General features: G+C 51.2%; 5 protein-coding genes across 5 annotated transcripts; 3 read left to right on the top strand and 2 right to left on the bottom strand.

Annotated features, from left to right (window-relative positions):
* Window positions 1–16: 16 nt before the first annotated feature.
* EDD37DRAFT_624076 (sterol 3beta-glucosyltransferase) lies at window positions 17–4,701 on the bottom strand. The gene has a single exon (XM_062816143.1). It carries the CDS (start codon window positions 4,329–4,331, stop codon window positions 141–143), a length of 4,191 nt encoding a protein of 1,396 aa, XP_062673926.1. The 5' UTR covers window positions 4,332–4,701; the 3' UTR covers window positions 17–140.
* Window positions 4,702–5,029: 328 nt separating this feature from the next.
* On the bottom strand, window positions 5,030–7,247 carry EDD37DRAFT_647697 (glucose 1-dehydrogenase; the record flags this gene model as incomplete). Its single annotated transcript, XM_062817913.1, has 6 exons — window positions 5,030–5,198; window positions 5,271–5,419; window positions 5,471–6,539; window positions 6,593–6,750; window positions 6,810–7,060; window positions 7,145–7,247. The coding sequence occupies 6 exons, from the start codon at window positions 7,245–7,247 to the stop codon at window positions 5,030–5,032; spliced, it is 1,899 nt and encodes a 632-aa protein (XP_062673925.1).
* A 1,624-nt stretch (window positions 7,248–8,871) lies between these two features.
* Window positions 8,872–10,536, top strand: EDD37DRAFT_624050 (amino acid/polyamine transporter I). Its single transcript, XM_062816142.1, has 6 exons — window positions 8,872–9,054; window positions 9,105–9,197; window positions 9,260–9,322; window positions 9,385–9,783; window positions 9,831–9,899; window positions 9,946–10,536. Exons 1-6 carry the CDS (start codon window positions 8,987–8,989, stop codon window positions 10,277–10,279), a joined length of 1,026 nt encoding a protein of 341 aa, XP_062673924.1. The 5' UTR covers window positions 8,872–8,986; the 3' UTR covers window positions 10,280–10,536.
* Window positions 10,537–10,702: 166 nt separating this feature from the next.
* EDD37DRAFT_647695 (40S ribosomal protein S5) lies at window positions 10,703–11,464 on the top strand (the record flags this gene model as incomplete). The annotated part of the gene is made up of 3 exons (XM_062817912.1): window positions 10,703–10,848; window positions 10,907–11,090; window positions 11,147–11,464. The coding sequence occupies 3 exons, from the start codon at window positions 10,703–10,705 to the stop codon at window positions 11,462–11,464; spliced, it is 648 nt and encodes a 215-aa protein (XP_062673923.1).
* A 1,718-nt stretch (window positions 11,465–13,182) lies between these two features.
* Window positions 13,183–15,634, top strand: EDD37DRAFT_624047 (uncharacterized protein). Its single transcript, XM_062816141.1, has 2 exons — window positions 13,183–13,534; window positions 13,588–15,634. The coding sequence occupies exons 1-2, from the start codon at window positions 13,455–13,457 to the stop codon at window positions 15,134–15,136; spliced, it is 1,629 nt and encodes a 542-aa protein (XP_062673922.1). The 5' UTR covers window positions 13,183–13,454; the 3' UTR covers window positions 15,137–15,634.
* The last annotated feature ends 200 nt before the right edge of the window (window positions 15,635–15,834 follow it).

Genomic DNA, 15,834 nt, shown 5'->3' with positions numbered 1-15,834 from the left:
TGTCGTGGAATCTCCATCATACCAATCATAGAGCTCCATGGTATCAATTTCCGTCATCTCATCAAACGTACATCATACTAATCAGGTACGGCGCGTGGCCATAATGAGTGTATCAAGTCATGTCGTTAATCAGGCGCAGTCTAAGCCTGCTCATGCTCCGCCAGTCTCTGCTTTCTCAGCTCCTCCTCACGCAGACTCTGCTTCTTGATATAATCCAGCACAATCTCCTCCTCGGTCCGTTGTTTCGTCAAGTCTTCCTGGCGGGCCTTTTCATGTTGCTCAGACTCCGTGATCGCGCGCTTCAACTTCTCATCCTCTTCCGCACCGAGACCGTTCGTCACCGTTGCTGACTTCAACGCCTCTTCACGCTTTGCCAATTCGGCATGTTTAGCTTGATTCTCGTCGTGCAACCGTTTACTCTCTTCCATGGCGCGGTGGAAATCCTTGTCGTGGTCATAATCTGTATCGATGCCCGAATCATTGTTTTCTGCAGAATCCATAAGGATTGGCTGTGACTTTGCAGCCTGCGACGCTTTATACTCTTCCAAACTTCTCGTCAGGACCTTTTTGAGTTGGTTCCTATGTTCTTCATCTTCATCTGCATCTTCCTCGTCTTGTTCGGCCACCGTGGAAATAACCCCTGTCTCTTGTGACTCACGACGTTTCTGGTGATCGGCCTGCGCTCGTTTGAACTCTCGCAGACTCGCTCTGAGGGCCTTCTTGTACGCGTCGTCATTGTGGTCCTTGCCGTTGCCGTTGTGCCCTGCATTATGCAACTCCTTGAGACTTGCTCTGAGCGCGCGCTCGATGATGGCGTCTTCGTCCGGATCTCCTTTACTCGATTCTGTGACGGCCATGGTGATGGCATGCTCGTAGTCTTGAAGGGAAGAATCATCATCGGGAGAGTGTGTCTTCGAGTATTCGAGAGACGAACTGATGCTGGAGAATGACCGGGTGTGGTCGAGATGGTGATTGCTGTCATGGTCGAAGGGACAGAATCGGCAACGGCTCTTGACCTTGGCCTTCCCGTTGCCGTTACCGTTACGCCTGGCTTCTTCCATCTTGACCTCTCGTTCACGACGCTCCAGTTCTTTCTGCTCTTTCTTGAGTTGATCTCGTCTCTCGGCAAGGGCCTTGCGCTCATCCCAGCTAAGATGTCTGGTGTTTTTGAAGCCGTGGACGAGCTCAACAGAGTCGCTGTGCGTCTTGGTCAGGATGTGACTTTCGATCGCCTCCTTGCGCTCACTTCCGTAAAGTTGTCCACGTTTCTTTTCCTCAACCTTGTTATCCTTCCAAGCACTAATGATTGCGTCTCTCTCTTCGGGGGTACTGTTTTTCCAGTCTTCAAAACCTTGAGCCGTTCGAGCAGCGATAATGTAGTTCTGCACAGAGCTGCCAAAGTGCTTGGCAACTTCAGCGTAGATACCTTTGGCGGTATACCCGGGAAGACCCCAGATGCCGGCACCAGGCTTCAAGATTAGACCCCCGAAACCCTTTGCAGCACCTTTGAAGAAGCCTGCAGCGCCTTCCTTCTTGGCTCCTGCAAGAGGTTGCGTCACTAATCCAGTGACACCATCATAGAAGCCATAGGTGAATTCTCTGCCAGCAGCCCTGAGGCCAGACTGAAGGTCTGTGATTTTCTCACTTTTGCGGACAGTCTCATCTCCGTATAGTTTCGGTGCATTGTGGAATCCCTTTGCCAGTGAGAGTGTGAAATCCATAGGTGACTTGACACCAGCAGAGACAATCTTTCCCACGGCTTTTGCGCCAGATAAAGCAGTCTCCAGAGAAATCTGACCGACTTCTTCGCAAGCAGGAGAGTGGTCACGGTGATGTGGCTTGCGCGAACCTGACCCGGATCGTGAATGCGAGCGGTGATGTGACCATCGGCGATGGTGGGAGTGGCTTCGCTTCGAGCCATCCGGAGAGACGACCGATGACATGGCTGAGGGCCGTGATTGGGAAGTTGTCGTTGCCAGAGTCGGTGCTCCCGTACTTGGTTCGCTGAATGTGGGAGACTCTACTCTCTCATGCGAAAGAATTGCAGGACCAGAAGGGCTTTGCGAACGTCCCCTCTCGTGAGATTGTTTGGGTTCTAGGCCAGCATCTGCCGAGACTCTTCTCTCTGCAGAGTCATCTGGGATTGTCTCCTGAGATAGCTGAGGTTGTAAAGGAGTACCAGGACCTGCCGAATGTTTCCTCTGCTGTTCCCTCTCGTGCAGATCTTTCAGGTCGCCGTGAGCGGTTTTCAAAGAATTGAATATCTCCACAGGAAAATCTGCAACCCCCATGGAAAGATTCCCAATGGTACCAATAAGGGCTGCGGCACCGCCTGAAATTGGTTCCCATGGACCGTCCTCGGTCTCATATTCCCGAGCTCGATAAAGTTTCAGGTCAGAGAAATCGAGCAGGCCTTCGCTTCCAAGGACTACAGCAGCCAATGGAGATAGTCGAATATCTGTCCGCTTTATGCGCCAAACAGCGGTACGCCTAGGATCCAACGAGCACCGTATGTCTGGCAGGTGTAGTTGTTTGTGAAAAGATTGGGCACCCGCCTCTGTGCCATCCTCTGATCTGATCTTCATGCTCAACTCTTTTGCCCGTTCGAGGGACTCCGGCTTTAATGCGTCCATAATCTGTGCTGCCAATTTGTCTGCAGTCAATTGCTTGTACGGAATTGGTTTCGGACCTGCTCCTGCTTTTGCTGTCATTGCACCCCAGAATGGTTGATCACCGAAGAAAGGCACCACGACCGTCGGGCGGCCAGCAAGAATACCAGCCGCCGTCGTCCCGGCACCACCATGATGGACGACACACGATACATGGTTGAACAGCCAGTCATGCGGAATATTGCCCAACATGAAAACGCCTTCAGGAATGCCAAGTTGATCAGCGCCGAGACCGCCCCAGCCTTTGGAGACAAGCGCTCGTTGACCAGTCTTCTTGACAGCTTCGAAGATCATTTTCGTCATGGCATTGGGGTCATCAACCACGATCGATCCAAATCCGATATACACAGGAGGCGGGCCGGCTGCGAGAAAGTCTGCGAGATCCGGCGCCGGGGTGTAGTTTGTCGAAAGATTCAAGAAGAAGAAGCCAGAAATATCAATATAGTTGCCCCAATCTGCCGGTTTAGGGATCAAGGCAGGCGACCAGCAGTAGGTCCAAGGGATGTGTAGGCGGCTGACCATACCTGGAGCCCACATGATACTGATGGGTTCGAGATTTAGACTCCTCTCGCGGAAGCGATTGATCACATCGCCCAGTCCCTGCCAAGTCAACATATCGACCAAAGCATAGGTCACAAAGTTGGCCATATTGGCATCGGCATTGGACGAGACAATGTTGGCAAGCGGATGAGGAAATGATTGAGTCGGTGACCAGGGCATGGTGAACATCAGGTGTAGAGGAATGCCTAGCTTCTCTGCAATGTGGACATGGGCGAAACTCGGAGGGTTCGCAATAATCGCGTCGGCCACGAATGGCCTCATGGTAGGATCGGTACCGAAGGAAATGGCACTGTCGAAGCTGCGGGCGTCGTCCGTGAGCTGGACACCAGTCCCGTCGCCAGCCTCAATTGTAGATCTCCAGCATCCCGTGATGATCTCGTAGATACCTTTTCGTCGCTTTCCCACGTCGCCACTTTTGAGTGAGTCCATCCCGGGCATCAGACCAGGATTTTTGACCATGAAAGCCATAAGCTCTGCAGGGTCGCCCCCAATACTGAAAAACTCGAGACCATTTTCGGTCACAAAGTCTTTGAAGGTCGGATGGGTTGCTATCCTCACACGGTGTTTGTATTTGTTCTTTAAGACCTGACCCAACGCCACAAATGGCTGGACATCTCCTCTGCTGCCGACAATTTGAATGACGATGTTCATGGGCGGAGGTGGCAGGCCCTCTGTATCGCCGAGTCCTTCTGGTATGGGCGGCTCTCCTTCAGCCTTCTTTCTCTGTAACTCTAATTGGTGCCGCAGCGCTGGTAGGAGCAGATTTGTGAGCTTTTTACTTCGCTGATTGATCTTGATGTTGACTCTGCCATCACTGCCGAGTCGAGCACCAGTATCCATCCCATTCTGACTGATATCAAGCTGGCCATAATCTGCGCCATTGTAGGCCGGTGCAGGAACATCGTCTAGATTCGAAGAGACGCCACCGTGATGCCGTGTACGGTTCTCTGGAGCTGAGGAGGCATCCGTTTTCTTCTGTGTAGTCCGGTCCTCTTCTTGATTTGCTGCCGCAATCGCTTCGGCCTCTCGTATAATTTGCACGGGAAGGCCTACTACTTCGTGCGGCAGCGGTTCGGGGGGAGGAGTGTCTGAGGCAGACATTGTCGCTGTGTGATCAATGCATCAACGGAGGGTGTATGGCGAGGAGGCAGGATGGGTACGACCTGAAGGGCAGTAGGCAGAAGTATAGGTATCGACGGACGTTGGTCAAATGCTACAACCGATGTGGCGGTTTCTCAAAGGGATTCAGAAGTGGCAGCATGCTTCCTTGTATGGAGTAGAGGGGTAAAGAGCAAGATTAAGTTCCAAGTAGCCCTAGAGCATGAACAAGCGTGACACGGGTTGAGTGCATTTGTCTTTAGAACGACGGTGACGACGGAATGGCAGTAGTTGGATTGATAGTGAGTAGCGGCATGGGCAGGGTCATCGCAGACAGTAGTTACTGTACAGGCTTGACAGGCACACTTGCCCCAAACCAGCTGATGCCTTTTCTGTCTCGGTTTCGCGAATCACCATGGCGGGGGAAGAGAGGGTGGGCTTGGGGGGGCGATAGACTCAGCAACCCACTCACTCATCCTTACGATATGGCTGAATCAGCATCGTTCCGGGCATCCACACCCTCATTGGCGGTTCTTTATTGGCTTCAACACCCTAGCTATCCCTACAATCTACGGCTTAATCAAGGTCTGAATCTGCGCGAGCCTTTTGCCGCTTTCTCGTACTTCCAGCCCCATGCACGATCCAACTGCTACGCCCTCCCCAAAAGACAACCAAGTGTGGACTCAATCATGCTGAGATAATCATGATGGTTGGCCCTTGTGCTTCCAGCTATGAGCCACAGTTTCCGTCGTCTCGAAAGTAATTTCCCCTTTCTCTGCAGCATTCATCTGTGAAACCAATTTCGAGACGACTCGGTCAATCATCCCAACGATATGTACCCGTCCAGCGCTCTCCGGGTGCCAGATCAGCCTAAAACAGAGCATCAGTTGACACATTCAAGCATGCTTGATTATGTTAGCCAGTCTGGGCCATGTCACTTACGGATATACCGAGCCATAGCCTTTGCCAGGGCCCTCGTCGAGCCAGCTTTCGTTCTCCCACAACCAGTTGAATCGATCTAGCCACATCTTCTCGACCACATCGACGCTGACATAGCCATGCGTGCTGGCTGTATACGGATAGAATCCCATCTGATGAGATCAGCAATGGTCCATATGTGCGGTTGCCTCTTTCGAACTTACGGGTGTCGCATCCTCCGAGTACCAACTGGCCGGAATTTCCACCAGAGCCTTGTCAGCCTCTGCCGATCCCGGTGCTGGCTGCTCGGGTATTGGTGTCGGTATCATCCAACTGCTTGCGTCTTTCTTGTAGTCTGGCACGTGTGGCGGCTTTTCCGGGAAAGGTTTGGGTAAGAAGTAAGGTAGCGAGTCATGCGCGTTCATGCTGCTGTCGTACAAAAAGTCGTGATCCTGGAGCAATCGTACCGTTGTCTCGCGAATCTGATACAACGGTGCACGGTATCCCACAGGCCGTCTGCCACCTCGCAACTTCGTAATGAGATCGAGGCACTTCTCGAGAACGTCCCTTTCCTGCTCCACAGTCATGGCATACGCACCCTCGTGACTGTATCCATGTAGCCCGAGCTCAGCACCACTTTCCAGTATCTCTTGTGCTTGACTTGGGAATGTCTCCAGACTGTGTCCGGGAATGAACCAGGTGACCTTGTCGGATATCTCATGCTTCTTGAAAAGCTTTAGTAACCGTCCGACACCAACATTGGCGCTGAATATACCCGACGAATAATCTGATAGCGTGTTGCTGGGATTATGGCCAGTACCTAAGTATCCTGAGATTGCGTCAAAGTCCACAGACAAGCAAATCCTCATGCGTCGCTTTCTCTTTGGCGGACTTCGCGATGCAGGAATTGCGGTGGGACGCGCCGAAACGTCGACGTTTTCGCCAGATTGCGCTCCTGAGCCGAGGATTTGGTCCTCTCGCCAGATGACTCTGCCTTCCATACCGCCATCGACAGAGATGCATTGACCCGAGATATGTCCTGCTGCGCGGTGACTGGCCAGGAATGCCATTGCCCTTGCTACGTCCTCTGGCTGTGCAATCTTCTTCAGGGCGACCGTAGCCTGGCATTCGGCCCACATCTCCTTTGGGTCGTCGAGACGGTCTCCGATGAGGGCAGTGTTGACCCAACCAGGTGCAACAGCGTTGATTCGAGCTTTCGGGTTCAGGCGGACGATCTCATTCTTGACAGTGCGGACCAAGCCATATTGTAGGCCCGCCTTGCCTGATGCATATCTGGAAATTGGTCAGCAAGCGACACAGCATTCATCACAGATGATACGACATACTCGGCATGTCCTTCCTGGCCAAACTTGCCCGTTTCCGAGCCCGTAATGACGATGGCAACATTGTCAAGTTCCCTCCCTTGTGCTTCCTGGCTCTGCTTGACGGACAGCAGAAAGTGTTTGACAGTCAAGAATGTGCCTCGGACATTGTTCCCGTTTACCTTTATTCAGAATGAGTAAATGTTCTGGGAAAGCAGTATCAGCCTGCAGAAGCTCACACCTTGTCCCATAGCGCCGTATCAATTTCCCAGATAGGAGGATGAGCCGTTTCGTCGGTGATTCCAGCATTAGCGACCAAGATGTGCACCGGTCCGAATTTGGTGGTTGACGACTTAAATGCTTCAGCAATCGACGGTTCGGAGGTCAAATCACCCTGCGTGGTGAAGAATCGGGATTGTTGGTCCTCCGTCGAACATAGCTCCGACGCATCAATCGATCTCTTATCGAAACCCGTAACACGACATCCCAGTGCTGAAGATTGAGTTAACGTTAGGGATCACCATCCTTACATCGGCTTTGTTTCTGCCCAACTTTAATTTTCTTTTGTAAACTTACCGAGAAATTCTTTCACTGCCGCACTACCAATTCCTCCTCGAGCTCCAGTGATGAAAACATGGAGGTCTTCGAGGCCTAAGAACGATTGGGCTCTTTCACTCATCTTCGCATGGTCCAGATCTGCAGGACAATGGCAAGTCGCACATCCTGCTCGTGCTCGTCAGCAGATTTTGAGCTGTTGTTCTTCACCGCACATATCCGTTGCTCTTTAGGGCATGTCGTCAGTGAGGTCACTTGGGCGCGCTAGTTGTTATGGGTGGATTCCAAGGTACTTGGGGTACTTCTGCTTATTAGCCGTGAGTGAAATGGGAGCCAGCCAGGAAGGTTAGGAGACATATGCGGATTCCTTTTTCCACCCAGAAGCCGATGTGCCTGGAGGCAACAGACCTTGGTGGCTCTCGACACTGTTTCCCTTTGTCCTCGATTTGTTGCTGTTATGCGGACTAATCGCTCTCGGGTGAGCAATCTATTGCAGTGTTGGAAGAACATTATTCCCATTGTGAGTACTCCGTACGGATTACGGAGTACCTCGTATCTGAAACAACCCTAGGGTCCTGGTCCAAGGAGCATGCCAGCTTATCTTCCTGCCATCTAGAGGTTAGCTTGTCCGAAATCCAAGATGACCTTGTCGGTGCCTGAGAACCGATTTCTTACTTGTCCTTTGTTGTCAGCTATCTCGCCTATCAGAGCTCGTGTGAAGGGTTCTTGGTTGGCCGATAAGGATTATCGGAGTCTCGCACTCGAGATGATTTCTGCACGTTTTGCTCTGTAGGATTGTATGAGGCGAGTGATCGCGATGCCCATGCTGCTGGCAGATCGCCATGGCTCGCCCAGGGATCCCATTCTGGTAGGCTTGAACGGCAGATGTCATATCTCCTGAAATCACCTAAATGTCGCCTGTGTCATCATCACGATGTCGCTATATCTCGTGCTCCGGCCTTTTCTCTGATGCCTTTTTCTTCACAAGTCGATCTTCTTGCATCTTTCGCTCTGCTATAGTTCCCAGTCGCAATGTCTATCCTGCAAGGCGAGAAGGATGTCAGCCCAAGTGACGGCGACGTCCCAACACCTACTGCGGAAAGCTCCGACCTCATCAATGCGTCTGGCCATGTACAAGAACTCGATCGCAACTTTAGTCTGCTGGCGGCCGCTGGTGTTGGATTAGTCGTTGGCAGCGTAAGTGTTCCGCTTCTTGGCGAATGGCTGTGTATTGAGGCACGAGTCCTTCAGTCTTCCCTCATTCTCGTCTATCCAGCTTTCTGACATTTCCTAGGTGTGGCCTGCCATTGGCGGATCAATCCTGGTGGCCATCTACAATGGCGGCCCCCCCGGTGTCATCTATGAATTCATAACGGTCTCCGTGTTATATTGGATTGTCGCCGCATCTCTTGCCGAACTGGCTTCGGCGATCCCTTCGAGCGGCGGTGTATATCATTGGGCTTCTGTGACCCCCGGCAAGAGATGGGGGCGAGTCATCGGGTGAGCCTTTTGTGTCAATTCGCAATGCGTGCACTGACTAATGCGCGAGTCTGCAGGTTTTATGCAGGGTACTGGAACTGGCTGGCTTGGGTGTTCGGCGCAGCATCCATGAGCTTCATTTTTGGTTGGTATCCACTTCCGGTTCATCGACCAATAACTGACAGGAGTTAGCCAATACCGTTGTCCAAATGTATGGTCTGACCCATAGCGATTTCGTCGCAAAGTCATGGCATGTGTTCGTCACTTACCTGGTGAGTACCACGCAGAGGCCTTCGAGGAAGACAGCAGGGATATTAGCTGACAATGCGTGCCTAGATTGTAACCTGGATCGCTTGTATATGTGTCTGTCTCTTCAACAGTGCCATGCCCCATCTCAATATGGTGGGGATATTCATGATACTGGCAGGACTTTTCATCACCATTGTCGTGGTGTGAGTCATTCAATCATTATTTGTTGTTCTGTGTGTTGACATACGTGTAGTGCTGCAATGCCTGGTACAGGTGGACGTCCATCACACGCGTCATCAAGCTTCGTGTGGAGTGAGTGGACAGCAGATATTGGATATCCCAACGGGTGAGTTCGCGGCTGCTACCGACCTGTGTGCCGGAAAAATACCAGATAGCTGATTCTTGCAGGTTCGTTTTCGTTGCTGGTATGCTGAACGGCGCATATTCCGTGGGGACTCCGGATGCAGTCAGGTACGTGCGCGAAAGAAGCAGGCTCCCGAGATTCCAGCATTTCTAATATCTGACATATGCAGTCACATCGCCGAAGAGGTACCCAACCCGGGTAGAAATGTACCTATCGCCATCGCAGCTCAGATGGTCGTCGGCTTTCTCACGGGTTTGCTGTACATCATTGCGATAATGTATGCCATCAACGACTACAACGCTTTGTTCGAATCAGCATTCCCCATCGCTGAAATATACCTACAAGCGACTGGATCTTCGAGTGGTGCTATCGGGCTGCTTTGTTTGCTGTTGTTCTGTGTCGGCCTCTGTCTGGTGGGAGTGTACATCACCGCGGGACGCACCCTGTGGGCACTGGCCCGAGATCAAGCAACCCCATTCCCCAAATATCTGGGCAAAGTCTCCCCGAAGCTGGGCATGCCTTTTGTTGCGACCATTACCTGTGGATGTCTCGTGACCGTTTTGGGCTGGTAAGTTGTCAACCTTTTGGTAGCAGCATCGACTCACAGTGGCGTAGCATCTATGAAGGAAGTACCACCGCATTCAACGCCTTTGTCGGGAGCTTTGTTCTGATGAGCAGCGCATCGTAAGTGTCTGTTAAATGCGAAAGCACAGTTGCTGACGAGCAATAGGTATATCGCAGCGATATTGCCACATCTTTTGACACGCCGTAGAAACATTCATTTTGGGCCTTTCCAATTAGGAAAGCTCGGGATGGTCTTCAACTTCATCGCCTGTGGATATATGATTGTTTGGTTTGTCATATATTGCTTCCCATTCGCTCTTCCAACCGATGCGGGAACAATGAACTATGCCTGTGTCATCTGGGGAGGACTTACGGTTTTTGTGACAATCTGGTGGTTCATTGGCCAAAGCCGTTACGAGGGCCCTAAGACCAGCGGAGGGATCAATGCGGATATTGAGAACGTCAGAAGGGCCAGTGTAGCGAAGCGAGCCAGTGTGTAGGCTATACAACGGATACGGAGCGGCTGTCGTGCCAGCCTGATAGCATGGAGTACAAAGACCAACATCTGAAAAGAACGAGACAGCATCAAAGAGTCACTCCCGCATGGCATCGCAGGCAGGCATCGAAGGCAGGCATCGATACTTCAGCGAGCAATTTCAAGTAGATTGGCATGAGGATAAAGAACCGTAAAGTTGTTTTGGAATCGAACTTATCGTGGCCTGTGTCTCAAGGCGGGAAAAGCGTTCTTGTGTTAGAAGTTGCGAAGTTCTATCGGCAAAACCTCGGTACTAAAACTTTTACTGTTTGGGATTAGCGTTGCAGTCTTGGCACACCACCATCGCACTTGCCCTTCTATCTCACGAATTTTCCGTCTCGCAGGTGCACTTCGGACAAACCGCAACCACCAACAACAGCCACCCAACATGTCTGAGAACGGCGGCGAGGTCGAAGTCGAATCCCCAGTCTCGGGCTACCCAGTACTCCCCAAAGATGTTGTCTCTGAGATTGGCAGCATCAAGCTGTTCAACAAATGGGATTTCGATGTTGAAATCAGAGATATCTCATTGACGTACGATACCATGGCAGACCTGAAGGAACAGCGAAAATACTAACGTTGGACTTCTCAGCGACTACATCCAAATCCGATCTCCCACCTACCTTCCTCACTCCGCCGGCCGATATGCGCAGAAGCGATTCCGAAAGGCCCAATGCCCCATCATCGAGCGATTGACCAACTCACTGATGATGAACGGTCGCAACAACGGCAAGAAGTTGATGGCTATCAGAATTGTTGCACACTCCTTCGAGATTGTATGTTATAATGTTGAGGACGAGAAAGATCTTGCGGATCTAACATCACGAATTAGGTTCACATCATGACCGACCAGAACCCCCTCCAAATCGCCGTTGATGCTATCGTCAACTGCGGTCCCCGAGAAGACAGCACCCGAATTGGTAGCGCCGGTACCGTCCGACGACAAGCCGTCGATGTGTCTCCTCTTCGCCGTGTCAACCAAGCCATTGCCCTTCTCACCATTGGTGCCCGCGAGGCTTCGTTCCGAAACGTCAAGAGCATCGCCGAATGCTTGGCTGAAGAGCTGATCAACGCTGCCAAGGGTAGCAGCAACTCTTACGCCATCAAGAAGAAGGACGAGTTGGAGCGTGTCGCCAAGAGCAATCGGTAAAGTGCTTACTGGGTTATGGTGTTTTGTGGCAACGAGCATGGTACGGCTTGCCTTCATAGCGGTCTCTGGTGGAATACACCTACGATTCGAACATTACGCAATCGCACAAGGGCCGATGTCTGGTCCGGCGAAAATCACAAGATTCTGTGCTTAGATTATGCTGATGTTCTCCCAAAATTCAAAGTGTGACAAAATTTCAAAATTTCAAGATTGGGCTCCTGTGCCTCGTGATCCTCATCGATGTTGGCTCTGCGATTTTACCTCATTGCATACTTGGGAGACTCCCACCCCAAGGAAAGCAAATTCATGTTGTGAAAAGTCAGACTCTCAGACGTCAATTTGAGTGCACTCCTGTGGACAAGCCCACAAGAGAGGAGTGGGACTGGCAAGAACTCGCCCTCTTCAAAGCAAACACCTGAAGCTGCACTGGTTATCATGCTAATATTTGTGAAAGTAGCTCAGAAACGTATGTGCAACCATATTATCAAGGTACAAACCACCCTCCCGTCACCATACTCAAATCTATTTGATTTGATGGCGAGCCTCCATATTTCTTTGCTATCGAATACCCAACGCTGTACAATGCAAGCATACCAAACATCCTTCCAGCCTATCTCTATGTTTCAGACGCCCAAAAGCCAGATGCACTTCATTTGTCCTCGTCATCATATATCTCAATGCAAACCGCGCGTATATCGTGCGCAATCAATCTCTCGAGCACCGACTGGGGAACGTTCTCATTCCTCCGGAGATGTCTTCGCTAACTCGGATCCACCGCTTCCTTGATGGCATGGATTGCAGAAACTCTAGGCCTCCGGTGCATATGGACCGGTTTGTTCATATTTCGGTCATCGATTTGATGGCATGACTTGTGCCATGCTTGCTGATCCTCGAAACGTGTAGGTGTTTCCGAACGAGTCATCTGCCTGGCGTTTCAATGGGCGTTTCGATGTCATGCCGAGGATATCCTCTCGGAGGTCTGGCGTCTCCAAAGGCCATCATTTGATTTCGGTATCGGACCTCCCTCATGTATGCTTCTTGTTGAGGGGGCTTTTGGTTGAAAGCGGCGCCCTCGAAGTCTTGTTTGGCGAAATGTCTTTGAACAGCATATCCAATGCAAGTCAAACCAGCCGCGCCCAAGATACACAGGAGGACGACAACTTCGTGCGGCAGCGCTCCTCCGCTCGAAGTCATGATGTGCGATGATCTAGGTCAATGCAATGAAGCACAATCTGAGGAGGTTGCGAATAGGAGCAGTCGTCTGGCAGGAGCTCGAAAAGAATAGCAGTTGGGGCTGAGCAATGCTAGCAAGAATAATCGACCGAGAACAAGCAAGTGTACAATATCAGCTGCTCCAGCAAACACGCGCTGAACATGCCATCACGACAGATGCAGGAACTCAAGCTTCATATACCAGATGCCATGTAACCACGTCCCCTTCCTATTTCGTCCCAGGAACCGATGCAGCCAATGATGGCTATGGAGGAATGCTGCGGCAAGGCTTCATTTCATTCCAGGAACCCCATCTGCCGTATGCCAAGCACACAAGTCCCTGCCACCACGTCTATAACATTGTCTGGACCCATTCTGGCTGTCAACCCTCGTATACATCAACAAAATATGGTTAGGACTGTTCCAAACTTAGCGAGACACACGCGCGCACTATGCCCCTTTGAGCGAAAGACACGAACTGCCCAATCGGAGGCCCTGGACACGGAAGGATATTGACCCACTATGGCCCATGGCTATCAACGACATGTTTTTCATCAGATCGGAATTGCAATCCCTTTCACATCAATTATCATGAGGCTCAACGATTCACGTGAGAAAAACGCGTCTGGCAAGCATCAGGCCTCCCAGCAGACACTTATCTGCTGCACGCGACAGTAAGGAGGCACCTTCGTCAGACGTGCTTCTTTTCACGCTTCCATGGGGCTCTGCATTCGGTGGCTGCCGTAGAACCTCACACCACGCAGTCCATGAAAAGCCAATGGCAGTACATTCTCAAACTCTCATGCGGCCAAGAAGGGCTGGTCATGAGAAGTCCAGAAACGGTTGCTTGACCTGCAAGTGCGTCTCTTTCCCTTTCCGGATAGTATGCAAGACTCATTGTGGCATTACAGGATTCGAAGAGTGAAATGCGACGAAACACGACCTTCTTGCCGAAACTGTACTACAACCGGCCGGAAATGTGAAGGTCCTATCGCAAATCAAGTCCAATTCATCCAAGGTCCACCACTCAGTCGAGCAAGCACTCCTGTCTTGGTGCCAGAAATCTCCCCTGTTGATGCTGCTCACCCCTACTATGAGAGGCGCGCCTTCGACCACTTCGTCAAGCATGGCGCGCCAATATTCGCAGGTCATGTCGATGCAAATTTCTGGACAGATCTAGTTCCTCGGCTCGCCCAGTCCAGCGACTTCGTCTGGGATGCCGTAGTGTCGATCAGTTGCCTATTCGAACATGTTCCATACGAAAATTTGGTGACCAGATATGACCAGAACTTTCCCTACCAAGTCACCAACAAACATCATCAGCAAGCACTGAAATATTACAACAGGGCAATCAACAGCGTCCGCCGGCTGGCTGATCGTGATGAATTGGACGACTCTGTTGCTGTTTTGAGTTGCATCCTGTTCGCTTCCGTGGAGTTTCAGCAACGCAATGTAACCACAGGGACGGAGCTGGTCAAAGACTGCTGCCGAATGTTGAGACAGGGTATGTCAACGGGGTCCATCAGCAAGGCTTCCAAGGCGAATTCCGCCCTTCACGAGGTGGTTGCTCCCTTCATACTACGAAAGGCGGTGCTCACTGCCACACTTGGAACATTTCTACCTCCAGACTGGAATGTTCATCATGAGTCAAAGTCGGCGATGGGGAAGCCGCTTCCCGCATGCCCGACGCTGAATGAGGCCAGCATCCAGCTGTACAATCTGCTATACCAGTGCTTCGAGGTGACGAGGGTTGCAGACATAGTTCCTGATCTCGGCGAAGACCCAGGCAAGAATCGCTTTCTGGCGTTACGCACGGTTTTGATGGGACGGTTGACGCAATGGAAATCGTGGTTCATGTCAGAGCAATATCAGGAGGCAAACAAAGAAGCCAGCTGGATGTGCTCATACCTTTTGATGTACTGGGCCGTCTGCTACACCTCTCTCGCCACTTGCGTGTACATCAACCAGACCGCGTTCGACGAGCACCGCGACCAATTTGCCGATATCGTTCAACATGCCCAGGTCTACCTCGCCCACCTTGGTGAATCTCCGACACAATTACCGCCATTCCAGACGCAGGCCGGGATTCTGCCGACTCTTTACTTCTGCGCCTTGAAGTGTCGGGATCCCATCCTTCGACGAGAAGCGCTGCGGCTGATGCGACAAGCTCCCCAGCAAGACACTCTCTGGGCATTCATTGCCCCAGAACGCGTAGTCGAGAAAGTCATCCCACTCGAGGAACGTGGGATGCACTCGACAGTAATGGACGATGTAGTTGGCTTGCCAGATAAGTCGCCACCAGAGGATCGTCGATTTGCACATGTCAGTGTCCTGAGCAGGAATGCAGCTGGTGGCGTACAGCGTCTGGCATTGCAGTTACATAGGTTCATTCTCCAAGCCAACGGGAGAAGAAGGTTGGTCACCGAATATGCCTGGTTGGATCAGGATATGAGTTCGTAAGAGAATACAAGCGGTATGGCAGTCATTTGCCATGCATGATATCGAAAAGACATGTGTCTCGACGACGGTACCTTTCGAGAGATAGTCCTGCACAATCCCATATAGGAGCGCCATTGAGTACTAGGTCCCCGAACCAAGCTGAGCCGCAGACATGAGAGGTTTTGCATACAAGAATTGTTTGAAAGTGCATAACAGAAACTTATGGGCAGAAGCTAGCCCATCTTTGACGCTGGTATGAGTATATGATGGCGGATATGCTGGTGGTAGAGATTGCTCAGGGGTCAATTTTTAAGCAAGGCTGTGCCATTTTTAAAGGTTCGAATATATTTTTGTTTACCATCGATCGTACCTGCACCCAACTTTTTGGCCCATCAATGAAACCGCCGATGAACCCAACACACTCCTTATAAGCAGTCATGGTTTGCATACGTCGAAAGAAGGCAAAAACCTTTCACGGAGTTCCAATGTCTAATTTGATGAGTTGATGTACATGCAGTAGAACATGAATGTTAGAACAACCCAGCAAGCCTGTTTCCAGAAAAAGTGGCACTGTCTGACCGCTGCCGGTTGTCAGGTTCAAATAGATATCGTTCCCTGGTGCCACTCCAGAGTCCCTCGCTCACAAGACTACACCCTCAGCCCTTGACCAGAATGAAAGATAACAGATCTATCGCCTACGCCTTCTGTCTTGCTGTCAG

This window comes from Exophiala viscosa (genome assembly GCF_022695815.1).
Source record: "Exophiala viscosa unplaced genomic scaffold EDD37scaffold_2, whole genome shotgun sequence".
In the NCBI taxonomy this organism is placed as follows: Eukaryota; Fungi; Ascomycota; class Eurotiomycetes; order Chaetothyriales; family Herpotrichiellaceae; genus Exophiala; species Exophiala viscosa.
This window is presented reverse-complemented; position numbering and strand designations above follow the sequence as displayed.